This window comes from Diplotaxodon limnothrissa, linkage group LG11 (genome assembly GCF_057381915.1).
Source record: "Diplotaxodon limnothrissa isolate DT_005_m linkage group LG11, D_limnothrissa_male_GT1.1, whole genome shotgun sequence".
Taxonomy (NCBI): domain Eukaryota; kingdom Metazoa; phylum Chordata; class Actinopteri; order Cichliformes; family Cichlidae; genus Diplotaxodon; species Diplotaxodon limnothrissa.
Window position 1 is genome coordinate 9672736 of NC_140606.1, and position 14604 is coordinate 9687339.

General features: G+C 39.9%; 1 protein-coding gene across 1 annotated transcript; it reads left to right on the plus strand.

Annotated features, from left to right (window-relative positions):
• The first annotated feature begins 12769 nt into the window (after nucleotides 1–12769).
• LOC146622329 (phospholipase A2 inhibitor and Ly6/PLAUR domain-containing protein-like) lies at nucleotides 12770–14285 on the plus strand. The gene is made up of 6 exons (XM_085366158.1): nucleotides 12770–12815; nucleotides 13080–13196; nucleotides 13272–13415; nucleotides 13665–13775; nucleotides 13888–14035; nucleotides 14231–14285. The coding sequence occupies exons 1-6, from the start codon at nucleotides 12770–12772 to the stop codon at nucleotides 14283–14285; spliced, it is 621 nt and encodes a 206-aa protein (XP_085222284.1).
• Nucleotides 14286–14604: the final 319 nt, after the last annotated feature.

Consider the following 14604-nt stretch of genomic DNA (forward strand, 5'->3'; position numbering starts at 1 on the left):
GATAGTCACAGTTTAACTGCACAAGATAAGTAAATATAGTATTTTCCCCGAGCGCAGAGCTGCTGGAGCTTGTTTCCTTACAGAGCACTTTATAGGCGAGCCAGCTTTATCAGCGGCTGATGTCCAATCACCAGCACACAGCTTTCAAACCTCAGCTGAGTTTTAGCTCTCAGTGGTTAAACGCTGGACTTCATTCACTCAGGTTCTGTCTGTCGGGTCACGTTTACTTCGCTGTTTTATTTACAACTGAGCAAATCGGTTTGGCTGAGGTTAAAGTTACGTTTCATAACTGCATAGTTTCACAGACGTTTAATGGTTCACTGGCACATGTGTTAGACTGAACTATCATCTAAATATCATCTGTTTTTTAATAGTTATTCAACTGTATTCTAAGCACCAGCTGTCTGTTAGAATGTGATTTTTTTTCTCTCTCTGTTGGCAGAGGTATAAAAATGCGCAGGAAAATCTGACGTGCATGGCAAACTTCACCGACGATATTTAGGGAGGAATAAACACACATCAAACATAAATGAACCATTTGCCTGTCTCCATAATTGAGAGCATTTTCTCTTCTTATGTCAACACTCTCTCTCTTTTTTGCTTTTTCGGTCATGTTATGTTTACCTGTCAAAGGCTTGTTACAAACTATGAAACACATTGTGCAGACTTCTGGATGTTAGAAGAAAACTAATACTGCTCATGAATGAGACTAAAGGCAGGAAGGTGTCCTTTAAAACTAAACATGTTAATAGGACCTCCCTGTTTATATCATAGTTTAAGATATAGCACGTGTATTTCAGTAATAGCCTGCTGAGGCCACTATACGTGCTGGCCTCATATCAAATGTGAAGGCAGACTGAGTCTATGTTTGACGTTTGTTTATATCTAATCTTCCTTTTCAAACATTTAAACAGCAGCGAGTCTGCAGCTGAGGGAATACAAATTCAAATTGTCGGAACAGGTTTGCTCGTTTCTTGGATTCATTTGGTGATTTATTAAATGTATAACTGTTATTCTAATCTGCTGCTGAGTCTCTTACACTTTTCTTTATGCTGTATATTTTCACGTCTCTGGAATAGTTGGCAGTTAGTCAGCTGGGAAACTTTGTGTTAACTCATGGAGCTGAGGATATCGTGGACATGCTGACCTCGCTGCGTGGTGTACAGAGCGAGGTCAGCACGATTAATATTCACAATAAAAATATTAGCCGAACATCATGAAGTCTGTATGTGTTTCATAGTGTCGAACAACCTTTGTACAGTTAAAGCCAGCAGTTACTACATGACGGAAACACCAACGTTATCTCTTTTATGTGTTTATACACAGGTCACGCTGATTACTGAACAAAAACCCAAAGATCAGATGTTAAACAGATTTATTTGCTCTCTCTCCTCCTTAAACATGTTTTTAATGTTAGTTATAATTCAGAATTGGCAACTGAAACACGTAGGACACATAAGAACATCAGGAAATAAAACACCGATAAATATAACCTCAGTAAAAGAAGTCAGCGGGGGTTACTACAGCTGTGTACCGGGGCCTGCGCTTTGTCGGTGGGATTGCTTGCGAGGCGAGCGGGTCTATCCCACGCTTTGCCGTGAGACTGGGACGACATCTCCGAAATCATCGAAACACTTTTGCAAAGAGGCTGTATCTTGACAAACCGACCAGACACATGAAGATTAAACCACTACATTCTCGGCTAAAAAAATATTAAAACGGTATTTGGTAACACACAAACAGGGTTTTTCAAAGCTCAGTTCTGTTAGCTTCCACATGCCGGTTGTTGTGTGCTAGAAACAATGGCCACCAGGCCAAAGCAATGGTTTTGACTCGATCAGCGTTAACCCCGCCCCCTGAGTTTGATGGGTGAGGCTGACAGATAAAATTATTTCATGATGAGAGCCAGGCGCCAAGACTGCCAAAATGAAATAAATAAATATATCATTAAATAATTAATTAAATGTGTCAATAATTAATTAAATGTGTCAATAATTAATTAAAATGTGAAATACATAAATAATTAATTAAATATGTCAATAATTAATTAATTAAATGTGTCAATAATTAATTAAAACGTGAAATACATAAATAATTAATTAAATGTGTCAATAATTAATTAATTACATATATCATAACTATTTATTTAATTAATTAATTCCAATTTTAATTAATTATTGACACATTTAATTAATTATTTAATGGTGTATTTAATTAATTCATTATGGCAGTCCTGGCGTTCCATACATTAGCCACCACCATTTTGTCCGTCTGTATCTGGAAGTCCCACAGGATCTTAGCTCGGTCATTCTCCACCACCCTAGGGGGCATCTCCCATTTTGACCTCGGGACTTCCAGGTTATACTCGGCACAGATGTTCCTGTACAATATGCCGGCCACTTGGTTATGGCGTTCCATGTATGCCTGCTGTTATGTGCTGGATTGTCTCTGGGGCATCTTTACACAGCCTGCACCTGGGGTCTTGCCTGGTGTGATAGACCCGAGCCTCTATGGATCTTGTGCTCAGTGCTTGTTCCTGTGCTGCCATGATTAGTGCCTCCGTGCTGTCTTTCAGTCCAGCTTTGTCCAGCCACGGTATGTACCAGTGTGGGCTAGTGTGGATGTAGCCATAGACAGAGACAACCATTCGCACTCACATTCACACCTGTGGGCAATTGACCTACCCCCACAAACTGCATGTCTTTGGACTGTGAGAGGAAGCCAGAGTACCCGGGGAGAACCACATGCAAAGAGGGGAGAACATGCAAAAGTTGCTCAATTGAGGATGAAAAATGTTTTCTCACATTTATTTGTAATCTATACTGCGCTAGATGACATAACTTATGACATGGATATGAGGTTTGACTCATTCTGTGTCTAAGGTCGTGATTACATTAAATCTGCAATCCTTTGTTCTGTTGTTAATCCACCCGCTCGGGATGTTATCTCTTCTAGAGTAAATTCAAACTGTAGCAATAAATGCAGCTGGGTGAGGTGGAGACAATGTGGACTTAGACTCCTGTTGGAGAAACAGGGTCTAAAAGAGGGATTCCCATTAAATTGTACACACCAAATTCATAGAAATGGTGCAGCAGGGAGAAGTAGACATGGGGTGTATACACATGTCTGTATGTGTGTGGTCTGTTAATAGAGAAAACAGTAGCACATGTTAGTTAAGCAATTTTGATTCTCCCAAAAATCATTAATGTATATATAGTTTGCATAACCCTTGTTGAACAATGAACTGGTAAATGTGAACAAATTAACACATTCAGACAGACTCATCAGGTAACTCAAGAACATTCATTAGACTATCTAGACTAGCATATTAATGCGACCCACCACATGGAATTGTTACATCCCCCAGGAGGATGTTACTACTTCCTACTAACTCTTTGTTTTGTCTAGGCTCCACCTCCTCTGTCCTGATTGGATGCTGCTCAGAGTCCAGCTAATTAGCAGATTGTTAATCAGCAGAGCACTACTTAAGGCCTGTGAAGCTGTGTTTCTGGGCCCTTTGGCCATTTTGAGTGCCATACCTGTGCAGGCTTGCATGCCTTTGTGACTTGTATGTGCATTTTAGTTTTCATGTTCAGACTGCCTGTAGGGGAGAGCTGCCTTTTGTTTTGACACCCTGTTTTCTCCTGTTTATGTGTTGTTAGGTAGGTTATGGTTATAGGTTGTATATTTTGTTTTCTTTGGAGTTAGGTAAGTTTCTTTTATTTTCACATCAGGGATGTTTTGTTTGTTATGTTGGCCTTGGCTCTCCCTGAAGTTAACTCTGTCTGTACCAAAATGTCATCACTAGCATTAAATAAACCTTAATAATAAATAAGTTACCATCTTGGCTCCTCCTTCACTATTTACCTTTATGTTCGTCCCTTCAAACACCCTAGACTAGCCAGGGGACGTAACAGAATGTAAAGATAGTTAGCCTCGAAAACAGCTCAACACAAATTATAGGACTTGGAATAAACTATCAACACAAAGATTCTGACAGGCAATAAATCTATTACTACTCACAGCTTCATAAAGACACAGAAGGACATGTCCAATTCATGGCAAGCCTCGGAATCACTAGTTAAGCTGGCTGCTGTAGCTGGAAGACACCAGTCCTGTGACTGTAATTAACCTCTTCACCACAAGGTGTCAGTGGTATGCTTCCCAACACAGCTGCCCCCAAATTTCTTTCATGTTATTTAAATTTATTTAGGCATTAGCAGTGTTGGTAAGTTACTTTGAAAAAGTAATTATTTATAGTTACTAGTTACTTCTTCAAAAAAGTCACTGAGTTAGTAACTAAGTTACAAGATTCTAAAAGTATTTAATTATTTGAAAAGTAACTATTGCGTTGCTTAAAAAAAAAACAACTCTCGGGTCCAGGGTATAAATGGCCATTTCAAACTACTGTTGATTTTACCTCTATATTTCACCTTTAAAAACTCTTTACTGATACCAAACTCTTTGTTTGGTATCATTTTTTTCAACACAACCTCACGTGTCTGAATTTACAGTTATGATTTCATTTTGACATACTGTATTAACACAGTTGATCTAAAATCAGGCAAAAAACATAAAATCCGATCAGAAAAAGTTATATTTTTTACTGTAACAACCACAAACATGTTTATTAAGTCATATTTCATAACTTTAAATGCGAATATAAATTGTCAATTTTAAAATCTTCTCAAGTTTTGCAAACAACAAAGTTATTTGCAGCCATTTACTTTTTACCCTATTTTTTTAATAACCACTTCAAACTATTTACATAACAATCAGGTGTTCTGCATTAAATAAGATGCTACAGAAATTATTTGTGCCACTCCAAAAAAATAATTTCTGTTCACTATAAATGAGAACATCAAAGCCTGATTGCTGGCCTGACAGCAGGTGTTTGTTTTGTTTTTTGGTTTTTTTGGTCACAAGCAGAGAGTGCTTGCTAACGCTGTCCTTAGACAGTGCGAAACGTAACAAAACTATTCAGGAAAACACCGTGTATATTGTTTGTCATGACTCTGGTTTTACGTGGCCTATTAGCACAATTTAAAAACTGGTATATATCACCTTGTTGCTTTGTCATCTTAAAGTGGTCATGTGCTTGGCTTACCACGACTACTTTATTCTTCCTCAGTCAAACAGCACTTGTGCGACTAATTTGCCCCCTAGCTCCAGGTGTTGTGCCAGAAAGTGATTGCCGTCCGTGGAAGCGCACGCAGTTAAAACGGTAACGTGACTGCACTGCATTTTCTTCTTAGTAATGGTAACAGCATTGGAATGATAGAAGTAGTAATTAGTTAGATTACTGGTTAGTGAAAAAAGTAACGCTTGTTACTTGTAATGTCGTTATTCCTGCGCTGGGCATTAGAACTACTTGGACATAGGTTTTATCTTTGGCCTTTACTGCAGCAGTCTGGATCACTCAATCTGGTCCAGTGAAAGTGTTTTCTATAGTACCCATAGGCCAGAGGGCTCCCGGAAATTGAGGCCTGTTCCATTGTGACTTCCTTTCCATCTGTTCTCTACTTCGGCCGCTCCATAAACATGGTAGGTGTGATATTCACAAGAGTGTTGTGTCTTGTGTGAAAAACTACGCTACCTAGTGGATACTTAATTAAATAAAAAATAATCAGCAGGGAAGCAATGTAATGGTCACATGTGTCTGTGTGGTGCAATCAGCAATGAAGTTTCTGTTATGTTGACACCAGGGTCATCTTCTTATAAACACCAGAAACCCTACAGTAGTTAATAGCAAATTAAGGCAGCCCAGGTGTTATCTGAGAAAACTCAGCTGCCGCCATTTTCTCTTTCCTGGTAGATTGCTGGAATTATAGAAAGCTGGAGGTAATGAAGAATCCCATCGCTCCGTGAGAGGGATGCTGGGTGTAATGGGATCGAGATTAGCTATGTCAAATGATATGTATGCAAGATTTTGGCATTTAGAATACCTTCCACTTCCACAAGAGCAGTATTTAGAATATGCTCTGGGACTGACTGCTTCACTATTACCTTAATACCTCTATATCATACAAAATGTATGCAATATATATGAATCCTATTCTACTGTCAAAAGACTATCCCAGGCTTTAAAATGGTGCCCCATATAGAGAGATTTAACTGTTTAATTTTTGTTCAGTGCCATTTGTAGTGGACTGCAGAATTTATTAACTCCTGTTTTCAACCTATTCTCTGACTGGCTGGAGCAGCATCTAATAACCAACTCGCAAAATAAAACGAAAACACCAGACATTATGATACAGACTTAAAATTTGCACCAATGTTTTTTTTCTAAATTCTATATGAGAAAAGTGAGCGCGAGAGCAGAGACGTCAAGGCTCTAGTTACAGCAGTGCAAGTAAACAAACAATAAATATAAGAAGAGTAAGACAATAAATATACACTTTAGGACTAGGGGTAAAGGGATCAAGGGAGTGTTTGGCCAGGGTGCCAAACAGGCTAGGACCGCCGCTGCTAGTAACGCTCTGTTGCTGACAGGGACACATGTGGATGTTATTAGGTGCAAGTCTTTTGTTTGCTTTACTGTGTGAGCAATATGACATTGTTTGACTGTTCAAAAGTTTTTAGAGCATGCGTTTGCTTTATAATCCTGTAAACCAGTGGTTCTCAAACTGTGGTATGGGTACCACTGGTGCTATATGGGCTCCCTCTAGTGGTAAATAATATACCTAATGGTAAATAATATACCATTTACTGATTGAGGGATTTCTGAAAAATTAAAACGTACAGCTCTGCTTCACTTCCGACACAAATGAAAGCAGAAAACTAAACAGCAGTGACGTTTGTAGGGTTACTGAAATTGGAGTAGCTGGTATCAATGGCGTGTCCAGCGGGGTGGCCTGGGGGGGCACAGGCCACCCCCCCAACCAGACTGGCCACCCCAGGTGCCACCCCAAAGGCAAAACAATAAAATTCAATCAAATATCAAATGTCCGATTATGTTTTCACGGTGACGCTCAGATATCCGAGTGTAAGTGAATGCAGCATCGGCTTCTGCGCTATGTGCATCACGTTAGCAAAGGTAGGAGAGCCAAGCACGAAAGACGTCACTGCAGGAAACAATTTTTCGGTGAAAGAAAATGAGGACAGAATAAATGTCCCGGTAAGTAATATTAAGTTTGTTGAGTTTAGTAAACTTCGGTGAAATTAGAATACCAAGGAAAAAATTACACTTAAAGAATTATTGCAGCCGTGGAATATTTCAGACAGTATGCTACTGAGGGCAGCTAACATAAGAGTTATGAGTTATAAGATGTAAGGTAAGTCGTAACATTGCTGTATGGAGCTGCAGATTTGGTTGCAGGTTAACATAGCTGGACTGGCCATCGGGCTTATTTGACTTATTTTTTATTTTTTTTGTAACGGCATGAACAATGAGAGGTGGTGGATTGGCCAGATGCAGGTCGATGTGTAGAAATAACTCCGTTGTTTGGTGGTGGCTATGGCGGGGCTTCCACAGAGGCAGCAGGTGGATGAGGGAAGGGGAGGCAGGAGGAGAGCCCCGAGGCAGCCGCCAGTCCGAGTGTCAGGTGAACTGAACTTCAGGTAAGAAGTTATGACCTGCAGTCTATCTGGGTCAGATATGAACTAAGTTTAGGTGGAGTTTATTTTCGTTGTGCTGACTTTTTACTGTCAGTTGCAATAACTCATACTGCGTTCTAGCCAGCTTGGAGTTTTTATACAGCTGTTCGGTTGCTATGATGTTACTGATAGTGAACTTTATTTTATTCATAAGGTTAGTTAGTAGAGTTGCCAACGGCTCCTTAAAAAAATGGAATGGTCCCTCAATCAGAGAAAATATTACACGTTCCGTATTGAGCTGAGAAGAGACGCAGTTTGTCCCGAACTTCAGCTAGAATGGAAAAAGACACAAAGCTGGATTTATTCTGTCTTTACGCTGCACAGCTGCCTCTTCTCTCATCCTGCCTCTCCTGTTGCTACTTCAATCATGAAACTGATCGATGATCAGCTGATCGGCTTTTCTCTCTTGTTTGTTTATCGCCCACTTTGCGCCAGAAAGACGAAACCAGCAGATGTTGCGCTAAACAACAGCAGCACGTTTAAGCTTGATCGGCTGTTGTTAGAATTTATTTAATATTCATTTCTAGTATCAGCTGATGTTTGCTGGAGCCACAGCTGTAAAGCTGCTGGTCATGATGTCGGTTTGGATATCTGGTGAGAGGGAAACGTGAAGACCACCCACCAGGATCCTTTTTTATGTAGCTGACAGCTGGTAACTGTGCAGGGGCGGGTCTAGCAAAGTTTTGCCAGGGGGCCAGGTAGGGCATTAACAGGGAAAGGGGGCACAAAGAAATACTTTTCTTTCTTATTCTCATTTAAAATATCTAGCTTTTATTAAATAATTATCTAAATCTTACAACCAAAGTTTTTATCTGACGTAAAATGTATAGAAATCATACATATACCAAAAAGACTGTACATCACTGTCACAACAGGGTTTGTTTTCATTCAAAGGCTTTATGGCTTTAATACCTGGTGGGTCGGTCTGTAGTCAAAATGCCTGATTTTCTGTCCCAGTCCAGCCCTGCAGGTTAATACTGGCAGTGTCACCATGCCAGCTGAATGTATTTCATCATCAGCCAGTGTTGTTCTTTATCAATATTACCAAAGTTTACCATAAGGCAGCATAGAAAGTATTTACTTGCTTTCAGGTTTTATTCAAATATTAGTCTTTTCAGTTGTTTCTCCACTTTTTTCCCGTTTCAAAATCAAACACCAGTTTGTGAGAAGATTATCTTCTTTTTTTAACAGGCAGAGAAAGTTTTACATTGGAACTGGCTAATTTGTCAATTGTTTGCTACAAATGTTCGTATTTTAATATTCAAAAATGTTTTTGCCCAAAACATATGTGCAGTATATGTCAGTAAAAATACTATGCAAATATTGCTGTCCTTGAATGCTGAGTAAACACTGACAAAGCACTGATTGTATCTCTTGTACTTTATCAACGCAGTATCTAAAAACTTTGCACCGTAGTGGTTAAAATCTCATTCTAATAAGAGTTAAAAGTGCATTTGGTTATTAGGTTTATAGGATTATTGAATTATGGTTAAGGGTTGGTAGAAATTTTTTTTTAAACATTATCTGCCAATTAAATCTGCCACCCTTCTCCAAATCTGTGCCCCTACCTGGCCCCCCCAACAAAATTTTTCTAGACACTTCACTGGCTGGTATATTATGATGCACTACATGCTGGCTAGCGACACAGCTATTTTAGCATAATATAAACATACTGAAGCTGGAGGATGAACGCTAACTTTTTTCCATTCGATAAAAGTTAGCACAAGTGTTCTCAACGGTTAGGGAAAAATGCAATTGCATGGCTGGATGCTGTAAATGGACCAAACTTAAGTTGGGAGAACCACTGAGATAATCCAACTACAATAAGGTGGTTATATATTATTTCTTTTCTAGGGGGTCTAGGGGGGGAATAATATTATCAAAATAACTGGAGGAACTATGCTGCCTGCCACAGCCCCATCAAATGAAAAAAAAAAAAAAAACGTTTGTTTTTTTTGGCACTTGGGGTGGTTATCGTCCATTTATCGTTATCGAGGTTAACTGCTCAATTTATCGTGATATTGATTTTAGGCCATATCGCCCAGCCCTAAGCTGAACCAGTCCTACGCCTGTTTCGAGGTTAGCCAGGCGGCTAATGCTATCTACCGCCTGACTACCGAGGACAGTGACGTCATCAGCGAGAGACCGGTGACCAGCATCGCGGAGCATGACGTCCGAGCGGCATTGAGGAGAGTAAACACAAGAAAAGCGGCAGGGCCAGACGGCATCACCGGCCGTCTGCTGCGCTGCTGTGCTGACCAGCTAGCAGGTGTGTTCACTTCCATCTTCAACTAGTCCCTGGCGAAGTCTGTGGTCCCCACATGCTTCAAAAGATCCACCATCATTCCTGTGCCCAAGAACAGCAAACCCTCATCCCTGAACGATTACCGGCCAGTTGCACTGACCTCGGTAGTAATGAAGGTGTTTGAGAGGCTGCTGAAGAACATCATCTCCTCCTCCATCCCAGACACCACAGATCTGCTCCAGTTCGCCTACCGACCCAACAGATCCACTGAGGACGCCATCGCCCATGTCCTGCACACCACCCTCAGCCATGTGCACAAGAAACAGGGCAACTAAATGAGAATGCTGTTTGTTGATTACAGTTCAGCATTTAACACAATAGTACCCAGCAGACCATTCACAAAGCTGAGGGATCTAGGACTCAACAGCCGCCTGTGTGCATGGGTGTTGGACTTCCTCACTGGCAGAACTCAGGTGATGCGTCTCTAACAGCATCACCATCAACACAAGAGCACCACAGGGATGTGTCCTCTCGCCACTGCTCTACTCCCTCTACACTTCAGACTGTGTGGCCACCCACGGCTCCAACACCATTGTGAAGTTTGCTGACGACGCAGTGGTGTTGGGTGCCATCTCCAACAACGATGAGGCGGCCTACATCTCCAGCTGAACGTTGGCAAGACCAAGGAGCTGGTGGTGGACTTCAGAAGGAGTCAGCACAGAGACTACATGCCCATTATCATCAATGGAGCTCCAGTGGAGAGGGTGCAGTCCTTCAAGTATCTCGGTGTCCACATCTCCTCAGACCTGACATGGTCTGCCCACATTCAGGTCCAGACCAAAAAGGCTAGGCAGCGCCTGTACCACCTACGATAACTGAGGAAGTTCAGGGTCTCTCCAAAGATCCTCAGGATTTTCTATACAGGCGCTGTGGAGAGCATCCTCACACAGAACATGACATCGTGGTTTGGGAACAGCTGTGTGAAGGACCAAAAAGCTCTCAAGAGAGTGATCCGTACAGCAGAACGCTGCTGCAGGATTGCTCTCCCCCCGCTTCAGGACACCTACACCAGGAGATGCCGGACTAGAGCAGCGCAGATACTGAAGGACCCGTCCCATCCTGGCAACGAACTGTTCCAACTTCTGCAATCCGGCAGAAGGTTCCGCATCATCCGGGCAAGGACAGAGAGACTCAAGAGGAGCTTCTATCCCCAAGCCATCTGGGCCCTAAACCAATTTTATGTTTATGTTTATTTTACTTTTTATGACAATTAAAATGAATAGCATTCATATAAAAAATAAAATTGTCTCATGTAAACTGTATATGTTATTAAATACTACTATAATGCTGGTCATGCCCATATGGAAAAGAAACAGTAAAATCTTATAAAAGACTTGCATAAGATGTGGCCTACTTCATATAGTGAATCATATAAGGCTTATAGGATTTACTCATGAAAGTGGCCACTTTCTCATTACTTTCATATATTGTTTTAGGAAGTATCCAAAACATACAAGTTTCATTTATATAATTTTTCAAGGGATCTTATATCTGTTTTAACACTTGTATGCTTTTCATACAAGTTTCACACAAGACAGATAGAAACTTTATAAGATTTATATATATATCTTTTCCATATGGGTAGGGAGCCATATGTTTTATGAGGTGGTACTCATTGTGAAAAGTTTGAGAACCACAGCTGTAAACAAAGCAGCACTTCTGAGCTGCTTCAGCAGGCAGGCCACACCTTTTTCTCATCCTATAACACGTGATTTATTCTCAGAAACATTATCCATGCTTGATACAATATCTTCCCAGTACAGGGGCAGGACTATGTGTCAACTGAGGTCAATTTGTTGGGGAGGACAATTTGCAGGTTACAGAAAATGCTTCTTCTCATAAGGTAAAACTAAAGTTGCTTCTCGTGTATTGAATCAAAAATATATTAATCTTAGCATATTGTTTAGGGTCAGGAACATACCCACTGTTTTTCCTGATCCCCGGCTATAGAGGACACCCTGCTTTCTCCACCATGGTTTCAAAACTCCGCAGCCAAATACTATTATCATTGAGAAACACTGGTAAACATTATAAACTCATTTTCACATTTAGAATAATATAGTCTGTCATTTTATTCATATAACCATTCATATAACCTGTTAAAAAACAGGACAAAGCCATCATAAACATCTTTACCCATTGAGCTCCCACAGAAACCATGTCTAATCCCTGTGTGTTACACCCTCTTCCCTGTGAAATTCTGGTGTTAGTTTCCCTATTTATGTTGTTGCTTTTGAGCCAGGTCATAACACTGTGGAACAAGTGCAAAATTTCCAGTGTAGAGGAAGGGGTCTCTCTCCTTCCATTTACTTTTATACAGCAGTGGCAGCAGTGAGTGCAATCTGCAATGTGCAACTAGTCTAGTAGAATGCAATTCTACTAGTAGACTAGTAATATTTGTACAGTATATTTGCACAAGAGTTTTGTACCTGGATTTTAATTGAATACATTTCATTAGTGGCTTTTCCAGAAGGTAGTCAGTCATTGAAGTTAACCAAATCATATTCAAAGCATGCAAAGTGTTATTGTTGGACTAGCCTTCTCTTTTAAATAGAGACTGACGGCAACTATGCTTCAGTTTTACCAGCTTTCACAGGATCTCAGAAGCATGTCTAAAAAGTTCAGAAATTCAAATAACCAAAAGTGTGTGAAATGCAAGGTTTACCAATAAGATAATTTATTTACAAATTTAACAAAGGCTAATATTTGCTATGCAAATAAAAAAAATTTGATTGTCAGGTTCTTTCACTGTCAAAGGAAGGGTTAAGTGGTGGTCAGAGTGAGAGAGAAACCACTCCCCCCAATAAGAATTACTTACAACCTGAACAGAAACTAAACTAAATTTCACTTCTATCTGACCATCACAGAATGCAGATCCTTGCGCTGATCCTTGGGATCCTGCTGCTCCCTAAAAGCAAGTTTTTCCTTGGTTATCTGTTCTTTAACATTTTAAAGAAAGTTCTGTAATTTCAATGAAACTTTTTTTTTTATTGCTTTTACATCATGTTATTTACAACCCAGCAAAAAATGTGTCTACTTCCTACAAATGATTGCACTATTTATTGTACTTTTAGCCCTTTGTTTGAATCTATTTATTTTAGTTGGAGTTTCAGGATTTGTCCATACGGTTAATGCAAGAAAAGTTGATTTAACTCCTTATTTAAATGTCTTTTATCAGCATGTCCATTGGAATGTTATGAATGCATACCAGGACCATCTGGAAGCTGCAATGAGACAACAAAAGAATGTCCATCCAATACTCAGTGTGGTTCAGTCAGAATGATTTCAAATATGGGTAAAATGGTATTTTATAGTTCTTCTATTATTTTTTGAAGTGACCGAGTTTACAATGGTTCCTCTTTGGTTTCAGGTGGTTCAGAATTTAAATTTATGGGGAGAACTTGTGTTACGCCTGATCAGTGCTTCAGTGGCTCAGTCAACTTTGGATTTGCCCAAGTTGTAATTAACAGCAAGTGTTGCACCTCTCATCTGTGCAACTCTCAAGATGTCCCTGGTAATTTACAACATGTTTCTTGGTATTTTGAAATAGTATTTCCTGTTGTGATAAAGAAGTAGATTTTATTAATATTGTGGAAAAAGTTACAAAGTGAGCCAGGTTTAGGAAAATTAATTTTTTCTCAATCACTGAGTTCTCCTGATGGATGAGGATTAAAGCATCCAGTATTTGCATATCTGATGTTTTTTGGCACTTTGATAAAATAATCAAGGAAACAAATATGACATATATATTTGTGCTTCATAGATTGGAGCATACCCTCGCCAAATGGGAAAAAATGCTCGCAATGTGATGGAAATGACTGCACCAAAACTTTAACCTGCAACAGAAATGAGGACTACTGCATCTCAGCAGCAGGTAACAGGCCTAGAACATTAAGTTTCTGTATGTTTCTTTTCTGCTTAGAGGAATATTCAGTGATTCCTTTTTTAAAACTTGCAGCACAGTAGAATAATTTTTGTTTTCTCAGTGAATGCAGGAGGGGAAACTACTAAAGTAAAGGGCTGCGCCTCCAAGATGATTTGTTCAAACACACAAACTGCACAGCTCTCAGGAATCATTGGAGGAGAAGTCAGCTGCTGCCAGGGTGACCTCTGCAACAGTGATACAACAACAGCGTCACAGCCCAGCAGTACAACTGCTGGCACAACAACAGCATCAAAGCCCAGCAGCACAACTGCTGGCACAACAACAGGATCACAGCCCAGCAGTACAACTGCTGGCACAACAACAGCATCAAAGCCCAGCAGCACAACTGCTGGCACAACAACAGGATCACAGCCCAGCAGCACAACTGCTGGCAAATCAACAAGTACCATCCTTGTATGCTTTGTGGCACCACTGATCGCTTTGGTCTTGTTCTCTTAGCTGATGAAAAAAAAATAGCACAGCCCAGTTTTTCTTTAAACCTTCACAATACTTCCACATATTCACCAAGAGTTCGCTCAAAAAATATAAAGTTTCATAAACAACAGTCTTTTTATTTTTTCTCAAATATTTTAAAATTTGCTCCTTTAAAAAAATGTACTTTATGGATTTGTGCTTTCTTTAACATTTCTAAAACATTTTGAACTGATACTCGAAGGTTAAAATGAAAAAAAAAAACATCAGGCAAATCTTGTAAATGAAACAAATGCATAAAAATAGTGTCAAAAAGTGCAAAGTATGTATACTCATTATTATGTCA